The sequence below is a fragment of the Nicotiana tomentosiformis genome, chromosome 2 (genome assembly GCF_000390325.3).
Source record: "Nicotiana tomentosiformis chromosome 2, ASM39032v3, whole genome shotgun sequence".
Taxonomy (NCBI): Eukaryota; Viridiplantae; Streptophyta; class Magnoliopsida; order Solanales; family Solanaceae; genus Nicotiana; species Nicotiana tomentosiformis.
In genome coordinates this window covers 147,184,464-147,202,307 of record NC_090813.1, presented here as the reverse complement: position 1 = coordinate 147,202,307, position 17,844 = coordinate 147,184,464, and the positions used below count along the sequence as shown (strand labels likewise).

The 17,844-nt window shown below is 36.7% G+C and overlaps 1 protein-coding gene across 2 annotated transcripts; it reads left to right on the top strand.

Moving 5' to 3' along the window:
• Positions 1-5,352: 5,352 nt before the first annotated feature.
• LOC104084801 (uncharacterized) lies at positions 5,353-13,148 on the top strand. Of its 2 annotated transcripts, none has more exons than XM_009588752.4 (7): positions 5,353-5,489; positions 5,599-6,010; positions 7,379-8,035; positions 9,732-10,187; positions 11,154-11,323; positions 11,903-12,086; positions 12,465-13,148. In XM_009588752.4, the coding sequence occupies exons 2-7, from the start codon at positions 5,615-5,617 to the stop codon at positions 12,549-12,551; spliced, it is 1,950 nt and encodes a 649-aa protein (XP_009587047.1). In that variant the 5' UTR covers positions 5,353-5,489; positions 5,599-5,614; the 3' UTR covers positions 12,552-13,148. The 2 variants fall into 2 exon arrangements, with proteins under 2 accessions (XP_009587047.1, XP_009587045.1); XM_009588750.4 differs by having other exon boundaries at positions 5,591-6,010.
• The last annotated feature ends 4,696 nt before the right edge of the window (positions 13,149-17,844 follow it).

Sequence of the window (17,844 nt, the reverse complement as noted above, 5' to 3'; positions counted from 1 at the left end):
CCCCCAATCGGAGCTACATGTGGCTCCTCAGCTGTTGCTCTGGCATGTGCTCTAGCTGTGGTACATGCCCCTCCTCAACCTCTACCTCAGCCCCGACCTCTCGCGGCTCTAGCAGGGGGCGCAAGTGTCTGCTCGATTGATCCGGTAGTGCGTGTCCTCACCATCTGTGAGAGAATAGAGATACAAAGGCTCAAACTTCGAAATCAACAAAAACGCACGACATGAATGAAAGAAGTGGAATTTTCCTAATAGTTCTGTAGCCTCTCGAAGATAAATATAGGCGTCTATGTATCGATCCGCAAAACTCTACTAAACTTGCTCGTGATTCGTAGAACCTAGAGCTCTGATACCAACTTGTCACGACCTAAAATCCTGCCAAAGGCGTCGTGATGGCACCTAGTCTTTAAGACTAGGTAAGTCGATTACTAACAACAATTAAGCCAGTTTAACAATGATATTTTAAAAGCAGAGTTAATATAAATACCGAAAAAAGGTGAAACAAGCATACGCGGCAATAATCACAACAACCTCCCAAGATTAGGTAATACAGAGCCACAAACTCTAGCTGAATACATAGAAATATCTCAAAAATAAAAACACAATACTGTTCGGACAACGAGTTAACAGTACAATCAAAAGGAAAAGGACTCCAAGGGACTGCGATGACCAAACAGCTCTACCTTGAATCCTCGCGATCAAGAAACTAACTCTGCTTGAGTCCAATATCTCCAATACCTGGATCTGCACAAAAATATGCAGAAGTATAGTATGAGTACACCACGGTCGGTACCCAGTTAGTATCAAGACTAACCTCGGTGGAGTAATGACGAGGTACAAGTCAAGACACCTACTAGTCATAATAACCTATGCAATATATAAGTATAAAGCTAATAATGAAAATAAGAATCAGTAAATAGCAACACGGAATAAATATGTGATATAAACGGTAAAGTAATCAAAACATCATTAAAGCACCAATAAAACCAAATAAGAGAAAACAAATGACAACCAACTAATCAAGTTGTTCTAACACAAGTCTCACAACAACATTACTCCGAGATACCTTATCTAATAATCACAAGTCACGAGTCTCAAACCATAAATCATATGCTCACGGCACCTCTGCCCACATTATTTATCACAACCGCACGGACAACTCACATGCCAATATCTCAATCCACCCAGCATAGTCACATGCTCACTAACACAATCCGCCCGGCGTGGTCACATGATCAATATCACAATCCGCCTGGCGTGGTCACAGGCTCAATATCATAGTCTGCTCGGCATAGTCACAGGCTCAATATCACAGTCGAAGCAGATAATACAAGAATACATGTGCAAGATCAATAAATGTCAAGTTTCATACTTCTGAATTGGTATGAGTGGCATGCTACGGTGTATGCTTGTGCAAGTATACTAATACAGTCCAAGTCAACAAGTAATATCAAAGACATCGAGTAGCTCATTAGAAGAAACACAACAAGTCACGTAAGGTTCATGACATACATAAGGAAATTCACACCATCACACGAATATCATCAACATTATGCTCCCAGGCCATCACATATCATCCCTGACATAGCCATTTTTATATCTCCGTATTGACAACATCATAATAGCCACTCTTATCGCTCCGCCCAGATAATAATACAATAGCCACCCGTATCGCTCTGTATAATAGTCATTTGCATCACTCTGCCTAGACATTAACACAATAGCCACCCGTATCACTCCGCCAGATATTACATCAATAGCCATCTGTATCACTCCGCATAATCAACAATAGTGAGATGCCACCCTTATGCTCCGCATAACAACAATCAAACCATACAACAAATCACATATGCTAACATCATAACAACACGACATATCAACTCATACCACAAGTGCTCGTAGGCCACTACCTTTCCAAAACAATAATACCAATATCACCATAACACATAGCCCACGGCTCAACCACGATGTGTATAAAAATCTCAATAGCAACAAAAATAAAATGGGGAAAATAACTCAACAATGAACAATACACCATTAAACAACAACTTCAACTAAAACAGGTTAATGACTTTCAATAACTCCAACTTCAATAGTTGTTTAAGAATAAACTCAATAATGATGGTATTTCCATGAAATGGCAACTTCAACTCCTATTGAATGACATAAGCTAACAACGAAAGAGATGCTCAAGAAATAGAAACTACATCTAAATGCATGAGAATAACCCGACAACGAAAGGATATCATGTAACAACAATTTCAATTAAGAATAACTCAACAATAAAGGAAGTTACATTACAATAAAAGAGGTAACAACTTCAAATAAGGCATATAAGAGTAAACTTGACAAGTAAAAGATATAACATGTGCTAACAACTTCAAATAAAGCATGTGAGAGTAAACTTGTCAAATAAAAGTTATAAAATGTGCCAACAACTTCAAATAAATACATGAAAGAAGCCTAAGAGTCTAAACCGGTCAATTTTGCCATATATAAGCCGAGTATACACTCGTCACCTCATGTACGCATCTTCCACATAACTCAAACAATATACTCAACCCAAATCCTAAGGGGTAGTTCCCCACACAAGGTTAGGCAAGATACTTACCTCAAAGAAGCTAAATCAATACTTTAAATAGACCTTCTAGTATGAAACAATCTCCGGACGACTCGAATCTAGCCAAAATAACTTAATATCATAAATAAAAGCCATAGGAAGCAATTCTGGATAATAAAGCTTCGATCTTTAATGAAAATTAAAAAGTCAACCCAAAAACGTTAACCCTAGGCCCGTACCTCGAAACCCAACGAAACTCACAAAATCCGAACATCCATTCCGATACGAGTCCAACCATACCAAAATTATCCAATTCCGACATCAAATCGGCCTTCAAATCATCATTTTTTTGTGTTAGAAAGTTTTTTAAAAAATTCCCAATTCAAATCACAAATTTAATGATAAAAACAAAGATGCAATCATAGAATATAACAAAATCCGGGTCAAGAACACTTACCCCAGACCAAAGTGTGAAAATCCTCTCCAAAATCGCCCAAATTCGAGAGCTCTAACTCAAAAAGTGATAAAAATATCATAACCTTCGAAATATAGTACTTTTATATTCTGCCCAGGTAACATGCATCGCGATCGCGAAGAACAAAATCACCAGTTGCTAAAAATGTGCTACGCGAATGCGGAAGGACAGACGTGAACGCGATGCACTAACACTCCAAACCTACGCGAATGCGAGGCTCCTCCGCGAATGCGAAAGCTAAAGCTCTTGGCCTCCCCAACCTGACCACCCACTACGTGATCGCGACCCTACACCGCGAACGCGATGAGTTAGCTCTCCATAGGTTCGCGATCGCGACCTCGACACTGCGAACACGAAGAAGGGAATCTGCCAGCCGCAAAATACACTACGCGAACATGAATTACACCTCGCGATCGTGTATAAGGACATCAGACACCTGCCATCAACAGTCTAAAACATGGAGAAAATACTCATAGCCCATCCGAAACACACCCGAGGCCCCCGAGACTCCATCTCAACATACCAACAAGTTCCATAATATAACGCAAACTTGTTCGAGGCCTCAAATTACAACAAACAATATCAAAACTACAAATCGTATCTCAATTCAAGCCTAATGAAATAATGAGCTTTCAACTTCTACAACTTGCACTGAATCATATCAAATCAACCCGGAATGACCTCAAATTCTGCATGCAAGGCCCAAATGACACAACAGAGCTATACCAACTCCCGAAATTATAATCCGAACCCGATATCAATAAAGTCAACTCCCGGTCAAACCTCTCAACCTTCCAAACCTTCAACTTTTCAACTTTTGCCAAATGCATCAAATCAACCTACGGACCTCCAAATCCAAATCCGGACATACGTCTAAGTCTAAGATCATCATACGAAACTATTGGAATCATCAAAATATTATTATGGAGTCGTCTATATTAAAGTCAAGCTCCGGTCGACTCTTACCACTTAAGCTTCTAAAACAATAATCATTCTTCCAAATCAATCCCGAATCACCCAAAAATCGAATCTGACCATATACGCAAGTCATAATACACAATATGAAATAACTCGAGACCTTAAGCCACCGAACGAGACGTTAATTCTCAAAACGACCGGTCAGGTCGTTACAAGTAATAACTTTGACAAAGATTATCTTTCATTTTTCAAAGTACAAAGATTATCTTCCATTTTTCAAAGTTCAAATTGCTACGGAGAAGACTCGCTATTTAAGTTCTTAAATTAAAGTTATCCTAGTAATTGCGAATTAATGTTGTGATTTTCTTAAGATATATTTAATAAAATAAAATGCAATATAAATTTGAGAATTTTTTGTGATATTTTTTTAGTTTAATTCTTTAGATTAATATTTATAAAGTAAAATTATGACCAATTGATTTTATAATATTCAAAAAAATCAAAAAGCATTTGCATTTAAAACTTCAACTTCTTTCCAAGCTAAAGATCCACTTTGTCTTCCACGTGGGGTGTCTAAAGACACACCATCTAGACATAAAATACCCTACAAGAGGCATTTCCAAGAGGGCACCAGAAAGGATGGCGCCTTCCTTGTCGAAGAAAGTGGAATATGTGATGGCGGAACGCAAAGTTAATCGACATGGTGTCCCAGCTTAAAATTTTGACTTGGTAAAGTAGAAGGTTCTACCGAAGCAAGGAAGCTCTAGGGTTATACTAGTTTTGGGGTCACGATTGAAGTTATATCCACTTTGCACAAAAATTTGCAAGCGTACCTACTTTAGGATCAACTTCATACTTATCATGTCTGAAGTTGGAAAAACAAATAATCTGAAGTGCAATGCACTTAAGGTCAATTAAGTCTAAAGTGCAAAAATTGCACTTAAGGCTAAATCGGACTGAAGTGCAATAAATATTTCCATGCACTTAAGGACAATAGGTCTGAAGTGAAAAAATTATACTTCAGATGCACTTAAGGCCAAATAAATCTGAAGTGCAACTAATGTTTTCATGCACTTAAGGCCAAATAGGTCTAAAGTATAAATTGCCCCGAAACATAAACTTGTTCTTCGAATTTCAAAAATTAAATACATGATTTAGAAGAAGAAGAAGAAGAAGGAGGAGGAGGAGGAGGAGGAGGAGGAGGAGGGGATAAAGAAAAAGGCTTGAAGTTATCTATACTTTGGATACTAGTTAAATTTTTTTTTAAAAGTGGATATAAATTAAATGAGGGTGACCAAATAGGACGCCTGTAAAATTTTTACCACACGAAGGGCTTCGACCAAGCCCATATTCAAATTTAATGGGCTAAATCAGGAAAGGGTTTGTTACCAATCAAATCTGGCCCAAATTGAACTGCTTCCTGCCTAATTCTTTCTTCCTAAACCCTCCTCTGTCGCAAACCTTGCTCCTTCCCTCTCTTTCTACTGCAAACACCTTAAGTTCTACCCTCGACGCCGATATCATTATTCCTGGTTATCGGTAAGCACGTACAAATTAACGTATATTTCATTTGCTTCTCATTATAACACCTCAAATTTGTTAAGTTATACTGATTTGTGAAAATAATCAAATTTCTCTAGCTTTGCAGTGACTGAGTAAAAGCAATGGCGGATGTGGTACAGTACAAGATGGAGCGAATGCTCCCTGAGCTAGACGACCTAGAACGGCGCGGCTTATTCAGCCGCCATGAAATAGCGGAAATAGTTAAACAACGACGTAAATTCGAGTACAGGCTAAAGAGACCTAGCCCGTTAAAGCAGGATTTTGTTGCTTATATTGATTATGAGAAAAGTCTAGATGCTCTTCGACTTCTACGTAAGAAAGCTCAGATGAAGAAAACGGGCGATAGGAAGGTGAAGAAATCGGTTTCGGATTATGCTGGAGTTTCTAGGATTATTGAGATTTATCGGCTTGCGACGAGTAGGTTTAAGGGCGACATAGAGCTTTGGTTTCAGTATTTGGAGTTTTGTAGGGAGCGAAGGAATGGTCGAATGAAGAAGGTACGTTTTACATTTTGCGAAAACCTGCTTATTTTGTAGCTCAAATTTAGTGTTTTATCCTTAAACTAGTTGAAAATATACAAAACTTCTATTGGCATGAGATGAGTTTAAACGGAGTATGGTGGCCGGTGAGGATTCATATAGTGACCCCAACTTATTTGGGACTGAGGTGGAGTTGTTGAATCCCTAAAACTAGTTATTGTACCACAAGCGAGACGTTTAGAGAACTCAAAAATTTAAATGCTAGTAATTCTTTACTATTTGAATGATACTCTTTCAATTTTAGTCCATTTTTTAAAAAACTAATACCTCTTTATATTCAGAAACAATTTAAGGATTATAGTCACAAATATATTCGTTTTGTGTTAGACGGCAAGCTTCACAACATCACATAAATTAGGGGATCCTTTCTATTGGAATGATATAACGAAGTATTTGGAATTGAGGTATAGTTGATTGATTCTTGATGACATTTGAATCTTATTGGGGAGCAAACAAGTTCTAAACCATTAGAAATAAAGAACATTAGATGAGATAACGAGGGAAGGCCTGGGGTTGGTGGGGTGGGTGGGTAATTTTGCTTTTATTACTGTTGAAATGTCAATGTCATTGATAAGATAAAGTTCCATTTATCAAGCATTGAGGGTATCCAGAATAAAATTAGCTTTACACCTTGAGCAAACTGTTGAGTTTGATGAACTTATTGTTCTACATAAAAGGTCCAAAGTTGCAGTCTTTAAATGCATATTTTGAATATAATAGCTAATCATGGCAGTCCAAGACACCTTTATATAATTTCTAAAGTTGGTTAACTAAGTCTATTCTGTGGTCAAGTTTCTATTTTTCAACTCATACTTTTTCTTTGGATTTGACGAACACTTTATATTTCTCAATCCTTGGTTCTCTTCCCTGTATATATGCCCTTGCATATGATCATTTGCGACATGGTCAAATGGAGGAATCTGTCCGATTTAGATGTTCCTCCTATATTTATGAATTCCGTTCGCCCAGAATCATCTGGAAATTTGATAGGTTGTCTTCTTAAATGGAAAAGAGATTCAAGCTTGTTCTTGGCATAAGGCTTATCCGGATTCTCTTGATATTAAAACATGCTAGAGTCTAACATGGTAACATGGTGGTGAAGAAAGGTGAAAAAATGAGCTGGAATAGCTAATCGAGGCTTTTTACTAGATGCTAGATATAGATTTTAATCAGACTAAAATTTGCCAATTGTTCAAGTAGGATTTGGAGCATGAGGGAGTCTTAACTTTGATGACATTCTGTGTCAAATCATTAAATGTTGAGAATGATGCGAAATTGTGCTTTTGGGTGTCTTATGTTGTTCTCATTCATATTGTTCTTCATTAGGCCCTGGCGCAGGCAATTAGGTTTCACCCTAAGGTGCCTGGAGTTTGGATATATGCTGCAGCTTGGGAATTTGACAACAACTTAAATGCTGCTGCTGCTCGTGCCCTGATGCATAGTGGCTTGAGAGCATGTCCAACTTCTGAGGATCTGTGGGTAGAATATCTACGGATGGAGCTTACATACCTAAATAAATTAAAGGCTCGCAAAGTCGTGTTAGGAGAAGATGAGGGAACATTGGCTCGTTCTGGCAAAAATGCTAAAGAGGAACAGTGGAGAGATGAGAACAAGGAATTATTTATGGCCCTTGATGATAAAAGAGAGGATGACAAATTATCCAACCTTCACGAAGGAGACCCAAAGGAAAAATTAGATTTATTTAGGGAACAAGGTTTAAGTGTTCTTCGGACAGTTTACAGTGGTTCTATTAAAGCCCTCCCTTCCAGTTTCAGTTTAAGAACACGGTTTCTTGAGATACTAGCAGCAACAGATTTAGCTCATTCAGAAGATATGCGAAATGAGATACTTGCTGATATGAAACGGGACTTTTCCGAAGAACCAAAATATTGGGATTGGCTTGCAAGACAGGAAGTGATTGATCTTAATAATCCAGAGAGTACTGAAGCAATGACAGCTGATCAGTTAAGCACAGCAATTCAGGTAACTCTAAACCTTAGTTGCTCCAGACATGTTCAGTTTTGATGTTGTAATCCATTGCCTTAAATTGCCTTGTCTAATATGATAGTTTGATTTGTCATGTCTAAGATCATATAAAAGGACATGTTATTTGCCAGCAACTTACGCTTGCTATTTGAAAATGAAGGCTCTTAATTCGTGAATAAATCCTCAGTCTTTGTTTGCTCCACTTCCTGTTCTTCAGTCTAAGAAAAAGGTGGCATAAATTCTGGAATTACCCTTCTGAGTATCCATCTTCTAATGTGGTTGGAGATTGTTCCTTCATGTGCAACAGTGCATGCTACTTGAACTTACTATCGAGGACAATTTTATACATGCTACTTGAACCAGTGTTGTAAATAGCGCTCGCCCCAGCGCTAATAGCGTGAGGCGATGCGATGCGAGCTGCCGGCGCCATTTTGCTCTGTTGCGTGGCGATTTCAGAAAGGCGAGCGCCTCTGTATGTGTAGCGAGAGGCGCTGCGATGCGTGAGGCGATGTGTAGCGGCGCTTTTGGAATAAAAAGAAAGAAAAGGCAGCGACCAAACAACGATTAAAATACAAATTAGGGCTTGGGTTTTTCACTTCTTTCTCCTTCAACAACCATCAGCGCCATTTGTTTTTTTGATCAATAAACTAAATATTAGGGCTTGGGATTTCATCTTCTTCTTCGTTCATCAGCGTTGTCCATTTCTTCTTTCTTCTTCTCCTTTCTTCTTCGAGTTTCTGCTCTCCATTTTTTAGCTTCGACCAATGCTGTCAATTTTTTTTCCTTCTTTTTCTTTTTCTTCTTTCCTCTTTCTTCAGTCTTCTTTCTTCCTTCCTTTTTCTTCTTTTTTTTTGGCTCTGTTGTTCGAGCAAGCAGCAGAGAGTTCTTTGAGGTTTGAGCTAGCTTTCTTTCTATCTTTATTTCTTTCTTCCCTTCCTTTTTCTTCTTCTCTTCTTTTTTTTTTTGCTCTGTTTTTTTAATCATGGATACGGGCAGAGGCAATTAGACAGAGAGCTTCTTCATAGTTCAAATCAAACCTAAAAGTTACTCTCCGTTAGTCTTATAGAGCAGAATTAATTGCATATAGATGTTGCTTGTTTTAGTTTATGAATCTACTATGACTATCTATTGAGTTTTTTAATTTTTGAATTGATATATTTATTAATATATTATTGCTATTGAGTTTTTAGTTTGTATAAATTGTCGCTTCACATCAAAAAGGCGAGCGCTTCGCTGCTCGCCTCAGTGAAGCAGGCCCTCGTCGCTATTTGTCGCCGCACGCTATCCAAAACACTGACTTGAACTTACTATCGAGTATCGAGGACAATTTTATACTTTTCCTTGACTAAGTCAGATGACATCTGCCAAAAATCTTTGGTTTTACATGAAACGTGAAGATAATCCCAGGCCTGTGCTTTACTGTTCAATGTCTTCCTTTCGTTTAGTTTTATGATTTGATTCACTCTTTTAGTTCACTAGTAAACAACTATTTTTCGGAATATCCTGTATAACTTTCTCATTTCACTAGCAGGTGCAGGCAGTTGTATGTTCTTGAGTAGCAAACTCTGATACTCTTTTTTGTGGGTTTTGGGGTGGGGAGGGGGGTTGTTTGGAGAATTCATTGTCTGCAATTCTCTTTTTTATGCTGTATAGTTGTCCTCTACTGACAAGGTTACACGCATCAATTCTGTAGGTTTATGAGGAGGGTTTAAAATTTGTGCCTTCAGCCTCAATGTTTGATTGTTATTCAAAGTTCTTGATGGATGTCATTCATTTTAGAAATCAGAGCAGTCAATCTTCTGAGCACTTCGGTGCATCTAGTCATGCTATGGATCCTATTTCACATCTCCTGGTAGTATTTGAAAAGGCTGAAACCATGGGGTGCATCACAGAGGATCTTGCTTGTCAGCATGTTTCTTTTCTATTGCAACTTGGGAAAGTAGATGAAGCTAAGACTTTGGCGGAGAAATTGTGTTCTGGAAAATTTTCAGAAGCAGTGCAGCTATGGGCTTTACGGCTCTCAGTGGAAATGAGACTTATCCAGAAGAGCTGCACTCCAAATAAGGCAGCTCTGTCTTCTGTCTTTGAACTCATGAGAAATGTTTTATTGAAAGTTCCTGTATCAGAGGCAGAAACTATATGGCGTATGGTAGGCCAAAGCAAAAACCATCCTTATTTAGAGTCTTTGTCATGCATTATAAGATGATGATAGAAACTTTAATGCTCTTTTTGTCTTAGCTGTGATATATGATCTTGCTTTCCGAGAGCACATATCAATATTTCTTCTGCTACCTGAATAGATTCCTTTTGCAAGCATTGAGGGCTTTCATATGATAATACATATAAGATACAAGTTTGAGCGGTGCTTTTATCTTGGCAGATTCCATTTAGTTCAATGCATTTACTTTGTTGAGCATGTTAGAGATGCATCAGTGGATGACACATGTACATGGTTATGCTGTTTCACTGTCGTTTGTGTTCTGTTTCTTTTTCTATTTGTTTTTTGCTTTTTTGGCATAGGAAGCATTCATTGAGGGCGTCATGAGATATTACATACAGAATGCAAGTTTGAGCTGTGTTTATATGTGTTTGAGCTGTGTTTATATGTTGACAGATTTCATTGAATTCAGTGCATGTTACATTGTTGACCATGTTAAGATGTATAAGTAAATGACGCATGCGCATGGCTACAAGTTTAACTGTTGTTTTGTTCTTTTTTGGTATAGAGTAGCATTCATAGGAAGTGCAGGATTTGTCCTTGTCGATGTGGAGACTTAAAACAAATCTTACCCAAAAGAAAACACTAATTTCTTTTCCAGTAGTTGTTAGGATGGGAATTGGGAGCTCTAACTGATGAAAAAAAAGGATGGGAGCTCTAGGAGCCCGTTCCATGGTATTTGATCAAGCAACAGGCTTTCTTTATTTCTTTTCTGAGGGCAAAGCTATCATTTTTTTTCCCGAGTAATGTTATTACATGCCATTGTGTTTGATTTCCTTCTGTGCCTTAATTTTACAAGTTGTGAAAGAGTGGGATATATATGAGCTTGAACTTCTTAGATCCATTTACTCCTTTAAAAAGCTTCTTTATGATCCGTTTACATTACATATTATGCAGGCGATCAAATATTTTTCCACTCAAAAACAGTTTGACAAGTTAGTCGAGACTTCTATGATTTCACTGGCCAAAGATGGTGGAAGTGATGATGGATTTTCCCTCTCTTCTGCCATCGTCAATTTTGTTCTGCAAAGGGATGGACTTGGGAGTGCTAGAGAGTTATATAAGAGGTATGTTACTGCTGATTGATTGTTGTCATGTATATATAGTGCAAACATTTATGTTTGATAAACTATTCTGTTATGGTGAATGTGTTCTTTTTTGTTAACTTGAAAATAGACTTGTTTAAAATTGTGGAAGAAAATGTGCAGACATCTATCTCTAACCCACTTTTTCAGTTTTGGGGAATAAAGTACAAAATGAACCCACTTCCAACTGGATCACTAGATGAATCAATCATGGTTCTTCCCTATTGTATTAGCTAATCAGTAGTTTTCAAAAGATGGTTTAGGTAATTAGGTACCATGTTAGTTCGATTTCTTTCTACTACCGAAAAGGTTAACCTGGTTCCTCCTTGGTACAAAAAACTCAAACTTGTATTGGGTTCTTCAAGGGACTTCCAGATGTTGGAGAGTTATAAGGGTTTTCTCCAGTCTTTTGACTTTGTTATTCAGTATTACCTAATCAAAACTTCTCCCTATGTATGAGATCAATTTTAGGGGTGCTGTGATGCTAGATGATATTTCATTTGTTCTTTAAACAGCATTAATGATATATGTTCAAGACTGATGTTTGACAACCTTGTGCAGATTTCTTGCTTTACCGCATCCAGGACTTTCTTTTTATAGAAATTGCATTGAGCTGGAATTGAACCTTGCATCTAGTGGAGATAAGATTAGTCTCGGAAATGCCCGGAAATTGTATGAGACTGCGCTTACAACTTATGATCAAGATACTGGATTGTGGCGAGACTATTATTATATGGAAGTTAAGGTAAGTGCTGTTTCCTTCTCCTCCTTTTGCGAGCCCGATACTTTTCTCATTAAACAAATAAAGGAAAAAGGTTTAGAGATATGCTGGAATTAGAGGAAAAAGGTGTACGTTGTTTTAACTCTGACTATAAACTTAAAATGAACAAATACAAGTGTCTTCTCTCTTGCAATTTAAGCTTTTAAATGAGGGATTCACAGATCTTGATCTAATTATTGTTATATGCTTTTACTAATAGTAACATATTTATTTATTATGGGACAGAAAGGTTGTATGTACTGCTATTTACTATCTTGTCAAGTTGTGAAGATTTATGTTACTCTTGGACTACGGATAAATGAGTAAGCATTTAGTGCTGATCCTTTCTTAACTACTGCTCAGATGGGAACATCAGAAACTGCAGCAGCCGTTCACTGGCGAGCACGGAAAACACTCAAGACGAATATTTCCCTTCTACCCTCACAGTGAGGGCCTCACTGGATATGTGATCAATCTCTGTATGTGGGGATGTAATCAAATTTTTGACTTGGGAGTACTTTGGGCAAGTAACATAACCAAAGTTCCTGAGGGCTGGCTAATGTGAGTTCCTAGACGGTGCACCGTTCATAGATCATTGAGCTGTGATTATTGAATAGCCCATCTTGATCTACATCACAACTTGGCAGTTTTGGCTCTCTTTCGAAACTTGTGATCTTAATGTGCTGAGTCACCATCAAAGGAGCCTAGCTATATCTTAGACAAGACCTTGCAGCAACTGTGGTAAAAAGCTTGAAGGAGAGCTCAAATGTCGTTTATGTTCCAATTCTTTGCCCTCTCATGTTACTTGGGCGACGAGATTTTGTAGACAAATACCTTTGGCTTTGTGTCAAGCAGACATTACCGTACCATTATTTTTTATCAAGAAAGCCTTTGTTAACAGGACCTGAAGATATATCTTGCTGAATTTTGTTGTGTACTCCCGTAGACTTGGAACCGGTATTCTGTTCCTAAACAAGGACAACGTTTTACCAAATTTGTTCCTCAACAAACATATGAAACGATATTGACAGGACTTGAAAGTAGCAAGTAGCAACGAGGTATTTAATTTGTTCTACTTTCGACTAGGGACAAGTGGCGAGGAAGAGTGCAAATTCTTTGAAGTTAGAGCAGGACTGGATCGTTAGGTCTGAAGTGCAGTTCAAATACTCTAGAATTCTTGCTTTTAAGATTGTAAAAGCATGCCGTACGTTTGGCAAAATTTGGTTGTAGTTGAAAAAAATAAGTATAATATTTGAGGTTGAAAAAAAGTAGTCGAAAGTTAAATTATGTTTGTACATGATCTTTACCAAGTTTTTTTTTTTTTTTGGGGGGGGGGGGGGGGGGGGGTGTTAAAGTAACATTTGTGAGTAAAAATCAGTATTTCATTTGAAATGCTTCTCAAACTAGTAGTTCAATGTATCATGTTCAGTGTTTACAAATATTAGTAGGCAAACCAATATATGCAAATCCTAAAGTTCAAAGATATTTAATAATATTTGATGCACGGGTCGGAAGGTTAGGTTCAAAACATGTAAAACAATAGAGGGGGATGCAATGCTCATATCACATAGATTCTTGCTTTGGATCTTAATTAGCTCAAATGGACTGAACCATTTTGACAGTGCAATTTCATTTACAAGTCCAGTCAAAGAGGTTAATTTGCAAGTCGGGGCATTAAATCTTCTGCTAAAAGCCTAAAACTTGTGATGTTGGATTATATTCTCCAAGGGGAACGAAACCACAACATTGAATAAACTGACCTATTTAGTACCACTCTCTCTGTTCTTTAGGCAAAAAAACAGATGAAGTCTAGCCACACGAAAAGGGGTTTTACATTTTACTTCTTACGAAATACAACTGTTAGATAATCATGTTTACCTAGCTTATATATTTTTTCATGCCCAATTTATAGTTCTAGAGTCCCTCCCCCCCCCCCCCCCCCCCCAAGTTTTCGATGGAAAATACAAGTAAAAGAAATTGGAAATAATATCAGAAGAAACATATAAAGAGATCAATTTAATAAACAACAGAAAATCTAACATAGTGAAACGCGACGAGGACAAAGTGAGACAGACGGAATGTAAACGGAAGAAAATACTCATTGCCATTCCTATTTGTGATATGGCTAATCTTCTTTTATTTCCAAAATAATATCAATTCCACGAACAAAACGTGGAAAAAAAGGGAATAGAGAACATCACATTTGAAACCAAAAATACTACTAGAAGGTTTAAGGCTGCTTTTTTAAATGTCAAATGGTAATACTTTGACCAAGAAATTTCCTCTTAAAGAAGTAATATACCTTAGGATGATTTCTCTAACAAAACTGATTTTATTAATCAAGTTCTGGACTAAATGTTTACAATTTTGTATTTTTATTAAAAAAATTATTAACAAGAAAGCAAAAAAGAAAAAAAAATATTAACAATTAAAACCCATTTTCTAAACCTTCAAGCTTTTTATTATCTATATTCATTAAGAATTTTCAGAAAAAGTAAGTTACTCATTCTTCATTCTCTATGTCTACGAGATGCAACGCTGGGCATAGGGTACACAACCAAACATACTCAATCATCATTTTTCATAATGCTAAGTTTTCTTATGGCGGAATGGCTCCCTGGCCATTTAAACTTGACGGGGTTTTAAAAGTCGATACATAAACTTTCAATTTTTTCATTTGAATACTCGAACTCATTTTTTCCATAACTAATAAACACATTTGACCATTGACCATGCCCATATGGCGCCAGTTGGTCCTAATCAGCAGGCCGCGTGAGGAACACGACGCACTTGAGCGTGAAAGCCCCCTTCCCAACGCCTAACAATACAAAATGGGTTGTATTTAAGTGTCTTCTTATTCATTCCTTCTAAAATAACCTCTTCCTCTATTTTTTAAAATAAGCTCCATTCATCCTTCTTGTAAAGTCTGAAGCTCTATTTTTAATTTTTTTTCTTTCTTTCAGACCGTGAAAATGATGGATAATCGTATATTTTGTCATTGTGGAGTTGAAGCTAAGTTTTGCATCACTTAGACCAAATGAAGCTCGATCAGAACAAGATTAACATATAATAAACGAGAATAAAAAAATGGGTGAGTGATTTTGATCGATTTTGGAAGGGAGTGAGTGATTATGATCGATTTTGGAAGTTCATCCAGTACCGCTTACCTCACGCCATATCCACCACCATAAACAAGTCCTTTTTGAATGTTGGAGCAAGAAGACTTAGAGAGCGAGCGGCTAATACATGAAAGTATTATATTTTGGTAATTCTCGTAACATGGAATGAACAATTTCAAAACCCTAGAAATTGATTCGGAAATGGGTACTTTGAAGCCAATTGATTGAAAATGTCATCGAAAATGTTAACAAAAGCTATAGTTTGAATAGATTTATAGGATATTCTTTTTTCCTTTTTTTGTGAATTACACTAGGCTATGGCATTTGGAGATATAGTTTAAGTCGGATAATTTGCAGAGTTTGCGTGAACAAAGGAACATGGAGAATTGGGAATGAACAGTGGAGGGTTTGGTCAGAGAGAGGTTAGAATGAGGGGAGGGGGGTCGGTCTATGGAATAAAAGAGGGGACCCCGATCTCTTGGGTTAGGGTTTTCGCGCCTTTGACGCGTAAGACATCCATTGGTCATTTGCTGACTGGATGGACACGTATGTGTATGTATAATACACGCGCACATGGTCTCTTGTCATATGTGTTTATTAGTTGCAAAAAAAATGAGTTCGAATGTTAAGATGAAAAAGTAAAAAATTTATATATCGGCTTTTAAAAACCCAACAAATTTAAGTGGTAAGGAAGTCATTCTGCCTTTTCTTATTTACGGAAACTTTTGTTTTGCAAAACCTCTAATAAAGAAAAAAAGTAAATAATGCATATGTGTAATCAATATAAATCAACTTATATATAGGCACAGTTTTCTCGTGCAGTGTGTCGAAAATTCAATTCAAACTTCTAATTCGGCTTTCTCTAATTTGTTGCATGAATGATTCTGTACAGAGTTCTCTGTTGCATAAATATGTACAATAGTTGAAAGATTAGTCAGAAGAGTTGAAGAAAAAGAAGTTAGAGCATACTATTGAATTTCTTGACTAGTTTATTTAAAATTTTCAACTCCACTCTTTTTTATAGGATGACTGTGAAGTTTTCCATCAGTTGAGACATGTGAAGAAGTCAATTTGATTTTGCGGTTCATTACAATTATTTTGTTTTGTTTTATATCAAATTTCTCAAAAGATTTTTATGTTTATATGTAAAATATCTGGGGAAAAAAAATAAGAAATCTTACAGATGCATTTTCTTCTATTCAAATTCGTAAAAATATCTAATCATTTCTCATTAAATAGAGCAAAAAGGAGGAAATGACCATATGTGATTTGAAAAGAAAATAACTCTACAAATATCTTTAGTGTTCTATTAATCAATCTCATGCATATATATATATATATATATATATATATTTTACAAATCTTCGGTGAAAAAATTATATTACTAAAATAACATTCATAATATGGAAGGTAAAATAGATATCCCTACTAAAAAGAGACTAGTAACTATTTTCTCCGGTCCACAATAAGTGACTATTTTATCTTTGGCACATCCGTTAAGAAAATACAAATTCTTAGAAAAAAAAATGTATTCATTAAATTAACCTTAATTAACTGTTACCTTGACACATTGGAATATGTAAATAGGACAAATTTTGGAAAAGTAAAATTAAATTTTTTTTTTTCTTTTGGTCAAAAGCCACCATTGTGGGGGGTTTAGGCGGACACCCCGACCTGTGAATTATAACATAAAAAGAGTACATGAAGGAGGATGTAGACCCTAGCCTCCAATACAAAATGAAGAATGTTTTTAGACATTCTTGTACATAAGTGTTCAGAATACAACAAAGTAAATGAAGTCTCATCCTTTACACTATGAACTTTGTACTCTAGGTAAAAGTTAGTTAAAACCCGTAAAAATATATTATTGTAACTACCCATAATCAAAAGTGAAGTTTCTTCTTTGCGCTTTGATCCGAAGGACTGGTATGCCGTTGATGTCATTCTTCAAATAGTTTTTAGCCTTCAAAGGGAGAGTTAAATCAAGTGTGAAGAATGAACTTTGCATTGTGTGCTCTCCAAAGTTAGCTAAAAAAATTAGCTACACAGTTCACTTCCCTGTAACAATGGTGGAAAACAAAATTACCTCGGACTTTTAGCTCTAAAATCTTCATGATGATATGTTTGACTTGCCATGGTATAACATGTGTCCCGTTAATTATTCCAATAATGACCAAAGAGTCAAATTCAACTATAACATTCAAGTAACTCATGTTAATACTCCATTGAACTCCCATAAGCACTGCTTAAACCTCTGCCACATTGTTGGAACATATCCCAAAATAATTTGCATATGCCATGGCTAGCTGACCCTTATCATCTCTCAGAATACCACCACCTCCTGCTCTGCCTAGGTTGCCTTTACAGCACGCATCCGTGCTTAATTTATACATCAGAGGATCGGGTTTGATCTATTTCAAACACTGAATATCAAGCTTAGGCTTAAGTTTTTCAACTTGATCACATGCAACATGCCATTGCTCATCCAATACAAGTGTAGGAAATTGGGAAGAAATCATTAATTTCATTAAGTAGATAACTTGATTTATAATTCTTCCTGGGTTACATCGACTATCCTCATATTTGGAGCTACACCTTGCTTTCCACAACTCCCAGCAGATGAT

Excerpts from the sequence above, each read along its gene's own strand:
- LOC104084801 (XM_009588752.4), top strand. The coding sequence starts at position 5,615 with ATGGCGGATGTGGTACAGTACAAGATGGAGCGAATGCTCCCTGAGCTA. Across the intron at positions 6,011-7,378 it reads GGAATGGTCGAATGAAGAAG|GCCCTGGCGCAGGCAATTAG; the intron begins GTACGTTTTACA and ends GTTCTTCATTAG. Across the intron at positions 10,188-11,153 it reads CAGAAACTATATGGCGTATG|GCGATCAAATATTTTTCCAC; the intron begins GTAGGCCAAAGC and ends CATATTATGCAG.